This window comes from Rana temporaria, chromosome 1 (genome assembly GCF_905171775.1).
Source record: "Rana temporaria chromosome 1, aRanTem1.1, whole genome shotgun sequence".
Classification (NCBI taxonomy): Eukaryota; Metazoa; Chordata; class Amphibia; order Anura; family Ranidae; genus Rana; species Rana temporaria.
This window is the reverse complement of record NC_053489.1, coordinates 287,544,154-287,558,013: the sequence shown is the minus strand read 5'-3', so window position 1 is coordinate 287,558,013 and position 13,860 is coordinate 287,544,154. Positions and strand designations below refer to the sequence as shown.

The 13,860-nt window shown below is 42.3% G+C and overlaps 1 protein-coding gene and 1 long non-coding RNA gene across 4 annotated transcripts in view; one reads left to right on the top strand and one right to left on the bottom strand.

The window, feature by feature from the left end:
* The window catches only part of FAM189A2 (family with sequence similarity 189 member A2), a 140,418-nt gene that overhangs the window by 105,652 nt on the left and 20,906 nt on the right, over window positions 1-13,860 (top strand). For 2 of the 3 annotated variants that reach the window (XM_040356832.1, XM_040356815.1), the window contains exons 9-10: window positions 1,070-1,147; window positions 1,394-1,534. In XM_040356832.1, coding sequence (XP_040212766.1) covers window positions 1,070-1,147; window positions 1,394-1,534 — 219 coding nt within the window. The remainder of the gene's footprint in view (window positions 1-1,069; window positions 1,148-1,393; window positions 1,535-13,860) is intronic. The other variant, XM_040356823.1, reaches the window with a different exon arrangement.
* LOC120943500 lies at window positions 3,470-13,484 on the bottom strand. The gene is made up of 2 exons (XR_005750290.1): window positions 13,450-13,484; window positions 3,470-3,630 (listed from the first exon to the last, which is right to left on the bottom strand). It is a non-coding gene; the product is annotated as an uncharacterized LOC120943500 (long non-coding RNA).

Genomic DNA, 13,860 nt, shown 5'->3' with positions numbered 1-13,860 from the left:
TGCAACCAATCATTGAGCGGTAAGAATGTCCAGTGACCTTAAGCAACCAATCAGTGAGCAGTATTGCTATATAGTAATCTCTAGCAACCATCAGAAGTCATGTGCTGTAACCTCTAGCAAATATTCAGTGAGCCATAATGTGTGCTGTTACCTCTAGCAGTCAGTCAGTAATGCCTTGTACACACGATTAGAATTCCTGATTTGAAAAAGTCAGACGGAATTTTTTCATCGGATATTCCGACCGTGCGTGTGCCCCATGAGAGTTTTGCCATCGGAAATTCCGACGGACTTAGAAAGAGAACATGTTCTCTTTTTTTCTGATGAAAAAAATTGGAAATTTCATTAGTCTGTATGGAACTCCGATTGAGAAAAAAACACCCATGCTCAGAATCAAGTCGACGCATGTTGGGAAGCATTGAACTTAATTTTTCTCGGCTCGTCGTAGTGTTGTACGTCACCACGTTTTGGACGGTCGGAATTTGGTGTGACAGTGTGTATGCAAGACAGCTTGAACGGAATTGCGTCAGAAAAATCCGTCAGAGTTTATCCCAATGGAAATTCCGATCGTGTGTACAGGACATGAGTGATAATGATACACTGTAACCTCTGGCAAACAATCACAATTGCTGCCTGATCTGATTCAGTAAACAGATTTTTGGTCCCCTTTCACACATGCAGACCATTCATTTCATCAGTTCAGTGACGTCAAAACAGATAAAGTATTCATTATTCATCAGGTTTTCATTAGTGCTCATGGATTTTTCATCCGTGCTCATCAGTTTTTCATCATTTATTTTTTTTTCATCCACTACCAATCCAAACATAGATGAAAAACTGACCATTTGTCAGTTTACATCCATTTTTCGTCTGATCCATTTTTGTAACAGAAGAGAAATTGAGCTTTGATCAGTTTAAAAAACGGATGATGACAGATGCGAATGTAAATGGATGATCATCCATTTACATCAGTTTTCCAATAGAAATGCATTTATGTCTGTTTTTCATCTGTCAACGGATGGGTGAAAAATGGACAAATGTGTCCTGCTATTTATTGTATGTCTCAGAGCAGGTGGAAATTGCATGGAGAGAAGCCCAAGAAATTGTTTGCCCAGGGACCAATCAATATTAAAGACGGCCCTGCACAAAGGTATGACATTTCACTGAGAATGTTTGTTATTTATTGTGCATGCTCCACTGTAAAGAATTTGTGCATAGTAATATACTGTATGTCCACTTTTGGGTCCTTGGTGAATGTATCTGTTGACTAAAATATTGGTCTTCAAATAAAAATGTGTTTCTAAAATGGATGATATAAATATCTGATGAAAAGTTACTGATAAAAATGATATCCCTTTTAAGGTACACCTAAACGGAACCATTTTTTTTATTACAGAAGCTCCATGCTGTTCCAATGCAGAAATGATACCTGCACAAGAATGCAATGAACAACAACCTACACAAAATACCCCAGTCGCTGTGCCTCAACGTAAGAGGTCACACAGCGATCCTGTCATTCATGATATTCCTTCTAGAGGTAATGTCTTATCTGTGAGTTTCTTTGAGATTGTTGATGTGTGATCTAATGCAACCAGTCTAAACACAGCAGTGACTTGAGAAGTACTTGCACATATCATATTAACATCAAAAGTGAGCCTATTTCAAGCACAGGAGGGATGGTGATTGCTAGAATTCAATATCTGTACATTAGACTGACAGAGCTGTGAAAAAAGATTTTTTTTCACCTTTGCCTCAGTATGGGCTGACAGCATGACATAGGTGAATAGATGAAATACATAAGCATTGCTAGACCCTGGCACCTGGTGCGTCTGCCCTAGGTCTCTTCCCATGAGGTCCGGTTTTGCAATGCCCAATATTGGTGTTCATTAGGCAAGCACTGCCACTTAGCTAAAATCTCCGCAGAGCTGAAGGTAGTTCCTACCTAGTATTCCATCATAGTAGCAATGTCTGCTAAATTAAAGTGGTTGCAAAGGTAAACATTTTTTACCTTAAGGCTACTTTCACGCTGAGGCGCTTTACAGGCACTATAGCGCTAAAAATAGCACCTGTAAAGCAGCATCTTTGAGGTGCTTTAGAAGCGGTATATAAAGCGCCTCTGCTAATTTAGATCAATGGGCAGCGCCGCTTTGCGGGCCCTTTTAACCCTTTTTTCGGCCGCTAGCAGGGGTTAAAAGCGACCTGCTAGTGGCCGAAAAGCGATGCTAAAAATACAGCAAAGCACCGTTAAAAACAGCAAAGCTTTACCGCCGATGCCCTAGCACCTCAGTGTGAAAGTGCTCTAATGCATTCTGATCATAAGACCACTTTCACACTGAGGTGCTTCTAAACTGCCAGTAAAAACAATGAGTGCTTTTGAAGAGCTTTTCAGGAGCTTTTGAAGAGCTTTCCATTCATTTCAATGGAAAGGGGAGTTTTTCATAGCCCTGCCAGATCACTGCCCCAGTGTGAAAGCATTAATTGATTTTCATGGAAATAGGTTTTCGTGAGCTTTTTAGACGCTGTTTTTAGCGTGAAAGCACCTCAGTGTGAAAGTGGTCTTTGTTAGGTTCGGTTCTGGTTCCGTTGTTGCCTAGGCTGGACTTTGGACAGGTAGATACCCTCTCACCGGTCGGTCAATTGAAACACAGACACCATATGCTGTATTAAGAATTGCAAATTGCTTATATTGTTCACAGTATTTATACACATACAGATCCTCTGCTATTCCTCTTTTCACAAGTTTCATTCTTACAAGTTTCTTGCACACAGAATGCCTGTGCCGGAACTAGCCGTCTAACATATTCTATTTGTATCTATGACAAAAAACCACAATGCTTAATGTTACAAAAAGAATAAAAGCACATATTATATTAACTCTAAGAGACCTATGTTATCTGAAATGGAGTAGCTAATGTCAGACATATAATATTCCATTATTTCACATTCCTAACAATTCCCTCCTTTGATCCCAAGGATGTTTACTTTCCTGGGATCACTCACTATACCAAATTTGCCTTTTGAATCCCAATATTGATCTCTGGTTCGCCATCTAAATGGTATGAATCTTTTCCTTACTATGACTAATTTTGGGTCTTGGTCCTTTTCCCATCTCATGTATCCCATGTATCCCATGGCAACCTGGGGTGAAGTAGCAAACCACAAAAGCGGTCACCACAAACAGTATAAGCAATAGTCCACAATATTTCCCTCCTTGTATCATTCTATTGTACACCCCTGACCGTTGTCCCATACAGTCTCTATTCTGATTGGCAGTTAAGTGCTGGTTTTCCCGGACCCTTGCTCTATGGGGGGAGCCATCAGGGTCTCTGGCTTTACGTCCTCCTTGTTCTTGAGCCCTCGCTCCAAGGGGGGAGCCATCGGGGCTTCCAGCTTTGCGTCCTCCTTGTTCTTGAGCCCTCGCTCCAAGGGGGGAGCCATCGGGGCTTCCAGCTTTGCGTCCTCCTTGCTCTTGAGCCCTCGCTCCAAGGGGGGAGCCATCGGGGCTTCTGGGGTCTTTATCTTCAAGGGACCTTTTCCACCGTATATGGACCTTGGTAAATGGGGCCTGTCTTTCTCCTTACGGCCAATTGCTTAACCAATACCTCATCTCAGGTATAAAGGGGTGAGTTGGATCTGTGGAAAGAGGAAAAAGGGTGACAGCAACTCCTTCTTGGGTATGTTGGATAGTACTTACCAGATGTTTCATCCAAGTCTCCTGTTGAGAAAACAAATCATTATCCTTTCCTACACTATTCTCAGCTGGAGGGTGTCCCATGAGTATCTCAAAAGGGGAATACCCTCTAGAATTAGGAGTGATCTGGTAAAGTACACCTGGAAGATAATGTTTCTATTCATTTGTTCCACAATTCCAGCACTCTGAGGGTGATAAGGGATGTGCAATTTCCATTGTATCCCCAAAATCTTGGAGAATTCCTGTGTGAGGTTAGAGACAAAAGCTGGTCCCTGGTCAGACCAGATATTCACTGGGAGTCCGAATCGACTCACCCAATTATTTATAATAGCTCGTACCGCTATTCCTGCTGTTTCCCCAGTAGTGGGCACTGCTTCTACCCACCCGGAAAATTCATCCACAATTACCAAAAGATATTTTACATTTCCTTTCTGTTTTGGCATATGTGTAAATTCTATTTGTAGGTCTGTAAGAGGTCCTAATGGAGGGGGCAAATTTCCGTGTCTTCCCATTGCCTTGCCCTGTACATTATTTTGTGCGCATGTAACGCATGAGCTTACAAAGTCTTGTATTATTTTTATGAGTCCTTCTGTTTGAAAGTGGTCTCTGTATTGTTTTAAGATGGACTTCTGGCCTATGTGACCTGGACCATGAATGTATGAGATGATCAATGGTGCCGCAGACTTAGGAATACCCATGACCCTCCTTATTTGTCCAAAGACCTGCAGGATCCTTGGCCAAATTATGCTGCATCCAGTCAGAGATATCAATGGGCTGTAAAAGCATAACCGTAGCTTTGAAGTCTGGTGCACTAAAATCATTCATGTAAAACATGGAGGTTACAGGGGTGTCATATGCAGGGATAGTATCCGCTGCTTGTTTGGCTACTTTGTCAGCAAGTGCATTGCCAAGTGCTTCCGTGGTCCTACTCGTAGTATGAGCTTTAACTTTAATCACTGCAATCGCTTTAGGCAGGTGTATGGCATCTAGTAATGTTTCAATAAGGGTTTGCAAACAGCTGACAGGCACGTATTAACGCAGTAAGTTCAGCCTCTTGCGCAGATTTTGCGACTAAGGGTTTTGATTCATGAATAATGTCAGGAAGTTGGACAACTGCATAACAAGTACGGTAGGTTTTATCATTGGGACGTGTACAGCTACCGTCCACATATATGTCAATGCCCCCTTCTAGGGGTTTCTCCTTTAAATCAGCTCTTGGGGAGGTTGTTTGGGAAATTAGGTCTTCGCAATTATGTTCGGGCACTGGTTCTGATTCAGGCATTAGTTTAATGAGGGAGTGCAGAAACCATACTATAGGAGTAGTGGATGGACAAGTTTTAATCTCTAAATTTTGTGTGTTTAAGAGAATTATCTCGTACCCACTTAACCTCTGAGCTGTCATATGTTGCGTGTTCATGTTTTGCATCAGTTGTGTGACACTGTGAGTTGTGAAAAGGGTCATGGGTGATGCCAGAACAAGTTTCTCTGTCGCCTGTACTGCTAAGGCACAGGCGGCCAGTGCCTGAAGACAAGCGGGCATACCTTGAACTTGAAGAGGTAGTTTCTTTGAAATATACGTTACAGGTCTTTGCTTACCACCATGCTCTTGGGTCAGAACAGCAGCCATGGTATTCCCCACAACGAGGCAATACAGTGAAAAGGCCCTACCATGTTGTATCAACCCCAAAGCGGGTGCATTACGAAGTGAACGCACCAGTGTGTCATAGGCAGTGACCATCTCAGGGGTCCAGGTAATTTGTTTGGGGGCTGTGGCGAGTGTAGCCTTCCTAAGGACTGAGTCATGAAATGAACAGTCTGGAATCCATTGCCTACAGTACACTATTGAGCCTAGGAAAGACAGCAGTGAGCGCTTGTCGCTCGGTCTGCTCAGTGCCGATATGGCCTCTACTCTGGCAGGGGATACCAGCCTGGCACCTTCCGAGATGACCGCTCCCAAGTATTCCACCCGAGACGAGCACCACTGCACCTTCTTGAAAGACGCTAAGTGACCCTTGTCAGCGAGGTGGTCTAACAGATGCACAGAGTCATTATAGCAGCCAGTTTCCGTCCCATTTCCTATTAGAATGATCGTCCACGTATTGGATCAGAACTGAACCATGTTCAGGAACCCAGTCAGTCAGGGATTGATTTAACACCATGCTGAAGGCGGCTGGACTATCCACAAAGCCCTGCGGTAATCTGGTCCACGTTAGTTGGCCGCCGCGTTTCCATGAAAAACTAAAGAGGGGCTGACTAGCAGCATCAACGGGCACACTAAAAAATGCATTGGCAAGGTCTATCACCGTATACCATTTGTGTTCTGGTGTCAGAGGAGCAAAGATGGTGCTAATATCTGCAACGAGGAGAGGTAGAGGTGTAATGCATTTGTTCAAGGGTCTTAAATCTTGTACCAAGCGCCATGTTCCGTTTGCCTTTCTTACGGGGTTAATGGGTGTATTCCAAGGACTGATGACTGGAGTCAATATGCCCTTTTGTAAGAATAATTGTTTTTGCGGGTCTATACCATTCAACTTCTCCTCAGACAGGAGATATTGTTTCTGAAAAATAGAGATGCTTCCCTGCCTGATTGTTGGCCGGTAGGGTGTGCAATTTAGGAAACCCACAGAATCTTTGGACTCTGCCCATATTTTATGCTGACCTACTGGTGGGGGTAGAGCCACAAAGAAAGATCTGATGTCCACCCGTTTCTGCACTGACACATCACAGTCTGGTGAATTAACTGACACCTTGCCATTGGATTCAAAAATTATTTTGATCCGTAATTTGGACAGTAAGTCTCTACCAGCTAGAGAGACTGGGCAAGTAAGTAACAGAGCAAAACTGCATTTACATAGAAACTTGCCATCCTGGTTACATATTTCTAAGTCTGATGTTATGTCATGTGGTGTTGGTATCCCATTAATTCCCTGTGTCAACCGGAAAGGAGGTGTCTTCCCCCTCTACAACAAGGTTTAAAGTAGGTAAAGCCTGCCAAATGCCAGAATAAGAGCAAAGAACTAAGGACGGGACTGAGATTGTGCCTGTTGGTTCCACTGTGGGTACTGGGCTATCTGTCTATTGTCATTCCAGTTAGGGTTCTGACCTCTATAAGCTCCCCTGTTTCCCTTTTTACCTCTATGACTTTGTCTCCCTTGTGGGCAGTTAGCCCTCCAGTGGCCAAAGCCACCACAATGGAAACATGCCTGATCATTTTGTGGGCCCTGGCGAGGGTATGGCACAGAGCGTGGAGGGTACTGATCACCATTAGAATACTGATTCTGTTGTTGGTAGGGCATTTGTGCCGCCAACAGGGGTGTTTCCTCCAGCACGGGCTCTCCCGTTAAAGCTGGGAAAAGTCCTCCCTTTGCCTCAAAAAGACCTGTTAAAGTCTATGGGACTCGAACATTTGAAATCTAAAGTGCTAATATTTCCTCCTCATCCCTCCTAAGTTTTTTTCTAAGAGTACTCATTTCCCGGGCTTGCTCATCAAGATTTTGTTTATGCTCACTCATTTGTTCACATACATAGTTACATAGTTACATAGTTAGTCAGGTTGAAAAAAGACACAAGTCCATCCAGTTCAACCACAAAAAAATAAAAAAACAAAATAAAAAACACAGTAAAATCCTATACACCCAACTCCATACCAACAGTTGATCCAGAGGAAGGCAAAAAACCCCAGCAGAGCATGATCCAATTTGCTACAGCAGGGGAAAAAATTCCTTCCTGATCCCCCTAGAGGCAATCGGATTTACCCTGGATCAACTTTACCTACAAATCTTAGTATTCAGTTATATTCTGTACATTTAGGAAAGAATCCAGGCCTTTCTTAAAGCAATCTACTGAGCTGGCCAGAACCACCTCTGGAGGGAGTCTGTTCCACATTTTCACAGCTCTTACTGTGAAAAAACCTTTCCGTATTTGGAGGTGAAATCTCTTTTCCTCTAGACGTAAAGAGTGCCCCCTTGTCCTCAGTGTTGACCATAAAAGTGAATAACTCAACACCAAGTTCACTGTATGGACCTCTTATATATTTGTACATGTTGATCATATCCCCCCTTATTCTCCTCTTCTCAAGAGTGAATAAATTCAGTTCCTCTAATCTTTCCTCATAGCTGAGCTCCTCCATGCCTCTTATCAGTTTGGTTGCCCTTCTCTGCACTTTCTCCAGTTCTCCGATGTCCTTTTTGAGAACTGGTGCCCAAAACTGAACTGCATATTCCAGATGAGGTCTTACTAATGATTTGTACAGGGGCAAAATTATATCTCGGTCTCTGGAGTCCATACCTCTCTTAATACAAGAAAGGACTTTGCTCGCTTTGGAAACCGCAGCTTGGCATTGCATGCCATTATTGAGCTTATGATCAACTAAAACCCCCAGATCCTTCTCCACTACAGATCCCCCCAGTTGTACTCCCCCTAGTATGTATGATGCATGCATATTCTTAGCCCCCAAGTGCATAACTTTACATTTATCTACATTAAACCTCATCTGCCACTTAGTCGCCCAATTAGACAGAGCATTGAGGTCGGCTTGTAAATTGGAGACATCCTGCAAGGACGTTATTCCACTGCATAGCTTGGTGTCATCTGCAAAGACAGAAATGTTACTTTTGATCTCAGACCCAATATCATTTTTAAATATATTGAAAAGTAAGGGTCCCAGCACTGAACCTTGGGGTACACCACTGATAACCTTGGACCATTCAGAGTAAGAATCATTAACCACGACTCTCTGAATTCTGTCTTTCAGCCAGTTTTCTATCCATTTACAAACTGATATATCCAATCCTGTAGACCTTACCTTACACATGAGCCGTGTGTGCGGAACTGTATCGAACGCTTTTGCAAAATCCAAATATATCACGTCCACAGCCACGCCTCTGTCCAGGGTTTTACTTACCTCTTCATAAAAGGAAATCAGGTTTGTCTGACAACTTCTGTCTTTCATGAATCCATGTTGTCTGCTGCTTAAATAGTTTTTTTCCAGCAAGAACTCATCCATGTGGTCTTTTATTAAACGTTCCAGTATCTTCCCAACTATAGAAGTTAAACTAACAGGTCTATAGTTACTTAGTAAAGACTTTGTTCCCTTTTTAAATATGGGCACCACATTGGCCCTGCGCCAATCCAGTGGTACTATTCCTGTCTTTAATGAGTCCCTAAATATTAGATACAGTGGCTTTGAAATGACAGAGCTCAACTCACCTAGGATCCGTGGATGGATGCCATCAGGTCCAGGTGCTTTATCCACCTTTATTCTGTCTAAATATTTCTGGACCATATCACTTTTGAGCCATTGTGGATTTGAGGCTGTGTCACTCCCACCCCCATTTTGGACATGAGCTCCCCCATGCTCCATTGTATACACAGAGCTGAAGAAAACATTTAATAAATTTGCCTTCTCTTTGTCCCCAGTCACCCACTCTAGATTATTTTGTAAGGGGCCTACATGCTCAGACTTCACCTTTTTACTATTAATATATTTAAAGAATTTTTTGGGGTTTGCCCTACTATCTTTTGCAATCTGTTGTTCGTTTTGAATTTTTGCATCCTTGATTTCATTTTTGCATATCCTGTTATATTCTTTGTAACATTTAAACAACACTAGTGTTCCTTCATTTTTATATTTTTTAAAAGCTACTTTCTTATTGTTTATAGCTTTTTTAACTTTGACCGTGAGCCACATAGGTTTTATTTTTAGCCTTTTAAACTTATTGCCCATGGGAACATACTTTGCAGTGAGGTTCCACACAGTCTTTTTGAAGAATTCCCATTTCTGTTCTGTGTTCAGCTGTGCCAATAGTCCCTCCCAGTCCAAGTCCTGGAGAGCAGCCCTCATCCTTGGAAAATTTGCTCTCTTAAAATTTAGTGTTTTAATATTTCCTGTATGTATTTCTTGCTTATAGTTAACATTAAATGAAATCATGTTATGATCACTGCTACCCAGGTGTTCCTTTATCTGAACATTAGTAATAAGCTCTGCATGGTTTGAGATTATCAGGTCCAACAGGGCATCATTCCTAGTTGGGGCCTCAATAAACTGCACCATAAAATTGTCCTGCAATAGGTTTTTACATTTTTGTCCTTTAACTGTCCCAGAAGTGCCATTAATCCAGTCAATTTCTGGGTAGTTAAAATCCCCCATTATTATCACCGTCCCAGACCTTGCAGCCCTTTCCATCTGTGCAAGGAGCTGAGTCTCCACCTCCTCATTAACATTGGGTGGTTTATAACAAACTCCAATGATTAATTTTGAACTACGCACATCTGTATGCAGTTCCACCCATAATGCTTCAGCCTCATCACACTCTCCATCAACCAGGTTCTCTTTCACGCTTGCTTTGAGGTCACTTCTCACATAGAGACAGACCCCTCCACCTTTCCTTTTTACCCTGTCTTTCCGAAAGAGAGCATAGCCAGGAATATTAATAGCCCAGTCATGTGAGGATTGAAGCCAAGTTTCAGCAATACCGATTACATCATAGCTCTCCTCATGCACCAGAGCTTCCAGCTCACCTGTTTTGCTTGCCAGACTTCTGGCATTGGTGAACAAACACTTAAATGTATTGTTACATTTTTCTCTGGTGTTTTTCATATAATTTATAGTAGTACAAATGGCACTATTTTTTCCAATGGCTGTTTGCAACATGGGAACTTTCTTGTCACCTGCCATAACCCTTCCCCCATCTATCCCCATTCCACTCTCCATTAATGTCTGACCACTAACTGACCTGTCTGCTCGATGTAATTCTAATTCACCCTCCCCCCTCAATCCTAGTTTAAATACTCCTCCAGCATTCCCATAAACCTCTCCCCCAGCACAGCAGACCCCCTTCCATTCAAGTGCAAACCGTCTTTAGCATATAGGTTGCACCCCAATGAAAAGTCAGCCCAGTGCTCTAGAAACCCAAATCCCTCCTTCCTATACCAGGTCTTTAGCCATGCATTCAGCTCTCTAATCTCCCCCTGCCTTTCCTGTGTTGCGCATGGCACAGGCAATATTTCAGAGAATATCACCTTGGAGGTCCTTCCCTTCATCTTGCAGCCTAGTTCTTTAAATTGATTCTTAAGGAGCCTCCACCTTCCATGTATACTGTCATTGGTTCCAACGTGGACCAAGACAGCTGGGTCATGCCCAGCCCCTCCCAGTAATTTATCCACCCGGTCCACCACATGCCGAACCCTGGCACCAGGGAGACAGCAAACCATTCGGTTGAAGCGATCCTGGCGACAAATTATTCTATCAGTCCTTCTGATTATAGAATCCCCTATTACCACCAACTGTCTAGGCCTACCTGCACTCCCCTCCCCACCTCTACTAGATGGGTTGCTCTCCCGGCTGTTAGGGGTAGCAGTAACATCTAGGGCTGCCACCTCTGTGTTTGCCACCTCCACATCATCACCCAACTTGGCAAATTTGTTTTGATGCACAAATACAGGACTGGCCTTCCCTTTCTTCACGCCCCTTCCACTCCCTCTAACTGCATTAACCCATCTCCCTATCTGATAATCCTGACTTGCCCCTCCACCCTCCACATCAACCTTACTGACCACTTGCTCAGCGAGCAGAGGACCCCTTTCAAGGTTGTCATTTCTACCCAGTGTTGCAACTTGCTCCTCCAGATCTCTAATACGAGCTTCCAGAAGGGCAACCTGCTCACATCTGTCACAGCAGTATCCATCTTGGAGCTGTTGCACCAATTTTGCATACATGTGACACGCTGTGCACTGAGCAAAACCTTCAACCCTGCTAGCACTCATTTCCCAGTTACAATATAATTACTTGTATGAAGATTAAGATGATACGTACAGTTTTAGAAGACTCCTGTCTTAACTCTTGTTTTAAACTCCTGGTTTTTAACTCTTCCACTTCTGATCAGAAATTCCACACCAGATCTCAGCAAGGAGCCAGCTCTTATGGAGTTTTTACAGACACTTATATACTCACCTGTTAACAATTAGACACTCCCCTGTTAACAATTAAACACTCCCCTTAATTAGCAGAAAGGAAAAAAAGAAAAAAAAAAGCTGTTTAAAAAGTGTCAGAGAAAAAAAGACAAACAATTGAACACTTGCAGCAGAAACAGTTAAAAGCAGCTAAAAGCAAATCCTGTTTTTTAACTCTTGCACTTGTAATCAAAAATTCCACTTCTGATCAGAAATTCCACACCAGATCTCAGCAAGGAGAAAATTAAAAAAAAAAAATTAAAAATCACGTTTTAATTTTATTTCCCTCTGCTGTTCCTGGATGCGTCTCGATTCTTCTTCTATCTCCTCTTTCTTATTTCTCATCTGTTCTATCTTTGCTTGAGTACTAACTGAGTCTAAGTCCCTTTGCAACTCCCCAAGCTCTCTTAGTGTATCCGCTATTCTCTGGGCTTCTCTTATTTTCCTGTCTTCTTCAAATGCCCTCTTATCTGCCTCCTCTTTGGCTCTATCTTCCCATTGCTGTTTTTGCTGGTCAGTTGCAGAGCCATAGGCCATGATTGCAACTTGAGGATTTGAAAGAACGGGGTATAATTTTCTGCGAGGAGCTTCCTCTTTAACAAAAACATAGGATGGTGAAGTTGGCGCGGTTGGAACTGGGGAACTGGTATAAGGTGGAGGAACTTCCCTAGTAAGGGCAGTACCTTGGTCCAACTCCGCATATTTCTTTTCATATTTTTCCACTAAAGGCCTCCACTTCTTACAACATTTTTTCATATACTCCGTATCCCAATCTCCTGGTGGATATATGTTCTTTCCTATTCCACACATCTTCTCTACCTCATACCACTGTTCCCTATTCACAGGACCTACTGGACTGTATCCTGACATATGCAATTGATGGCTTCGTTTCATTATCAAATCCCAAAAAGGATCACAATATACAATTGGTATTTCATCCTTAATAAACTCTATAGGGGAGGGTTGCTTCAGCTCACCTTCTGAATCTTCCTTCCCAAATTTATTACCCATGTCGGTACTCTGTATTTCAAGTCCTCCTAAAATATTTGGGACACTGGTAAAGAAAAGGGACAGACAACTAAAGTTTGTCCTGTCCTTTGTACAATCTCCTTCACTTCGTCCGGGGACAGGCCTTCTCTAAGACCTTCCTGCGGGGTGAACGTTATTTGATTGTGTATATTTACTCGGTGCACTCTAGTGCAGGGGGACTGTTTTTTGGGATTAAATCTCCTGTTGCCTAGTTGGGTTGGACTTCTATGTCCTCCCGGCCATACAGAGATTAAGGATAACTTTGACCCGTTTGCTGAGAAAGTTAAACCTGTTTTGCACTGAATACAGGAGGTCTTTGGCACAGAGTATGACATGCAATCACTGTTACAAAAATAACAACAATCAATCTTATATTATACAATACATTGTGTTCTATATCATTCAAAAGGTTGCAACAAATTAAATCACATCAAATTCAGACAATACAAAACAAGAAATGAGCTCTTTTGTACTTAGGGCTCCACTCTATGTCCGTCCTTCTTCAGGGTGCAATCTGCTGCTACCCTGAAATATTCTTACAATAGTTTATAGTCAGACACCCCGTCGGACTCTGTTAGTTTATAGTCAGACTCACTCGTCGGACTCATTAGTTTATAGTCAGACTCAACACTCGTCGGACTCTCCCTATCCTTTATAACCGCAACCTCTGCAATGCGCACAACAGAACTTCAAAACTAAAAATTTATCCGAGGTACTATTGAGCCAGGCAAAGAACACCAAAATACCCAAATAATAAAATTCGAGAATAAATGCGGACTTACCTGGTCAATCAATACCCCACTCCTTGGTACCAGTCTGTTAGGTTCGGTTCTGGTTCCGTTGTTGCCTAGGCTGGACTTTGGACAGGTAGATACCCTCTCACCGGTCGGTCAATTGAAACACAGACACCATATGCTGTATTAAGAATTGCAAATTGCTTATATTGTTCACAGTATTTATACACATACAGATCCTCTGCTATTCCTCTTTTCACAAGTTTCATTCTTACAAGTTTCTTGCACACAGAATGCCTGTGCCGGAACTAGCCGTCTAACATATTCTATTTGTATCTATGACAAAAAAACACAATACTTAATGTTACAAAAAGAATAAAAGCACATATTATATTAACTCTAAGAGACCTATGTTATCTGAAATGGAGTAGCTAATGTCAGACATATAATATTCCATTA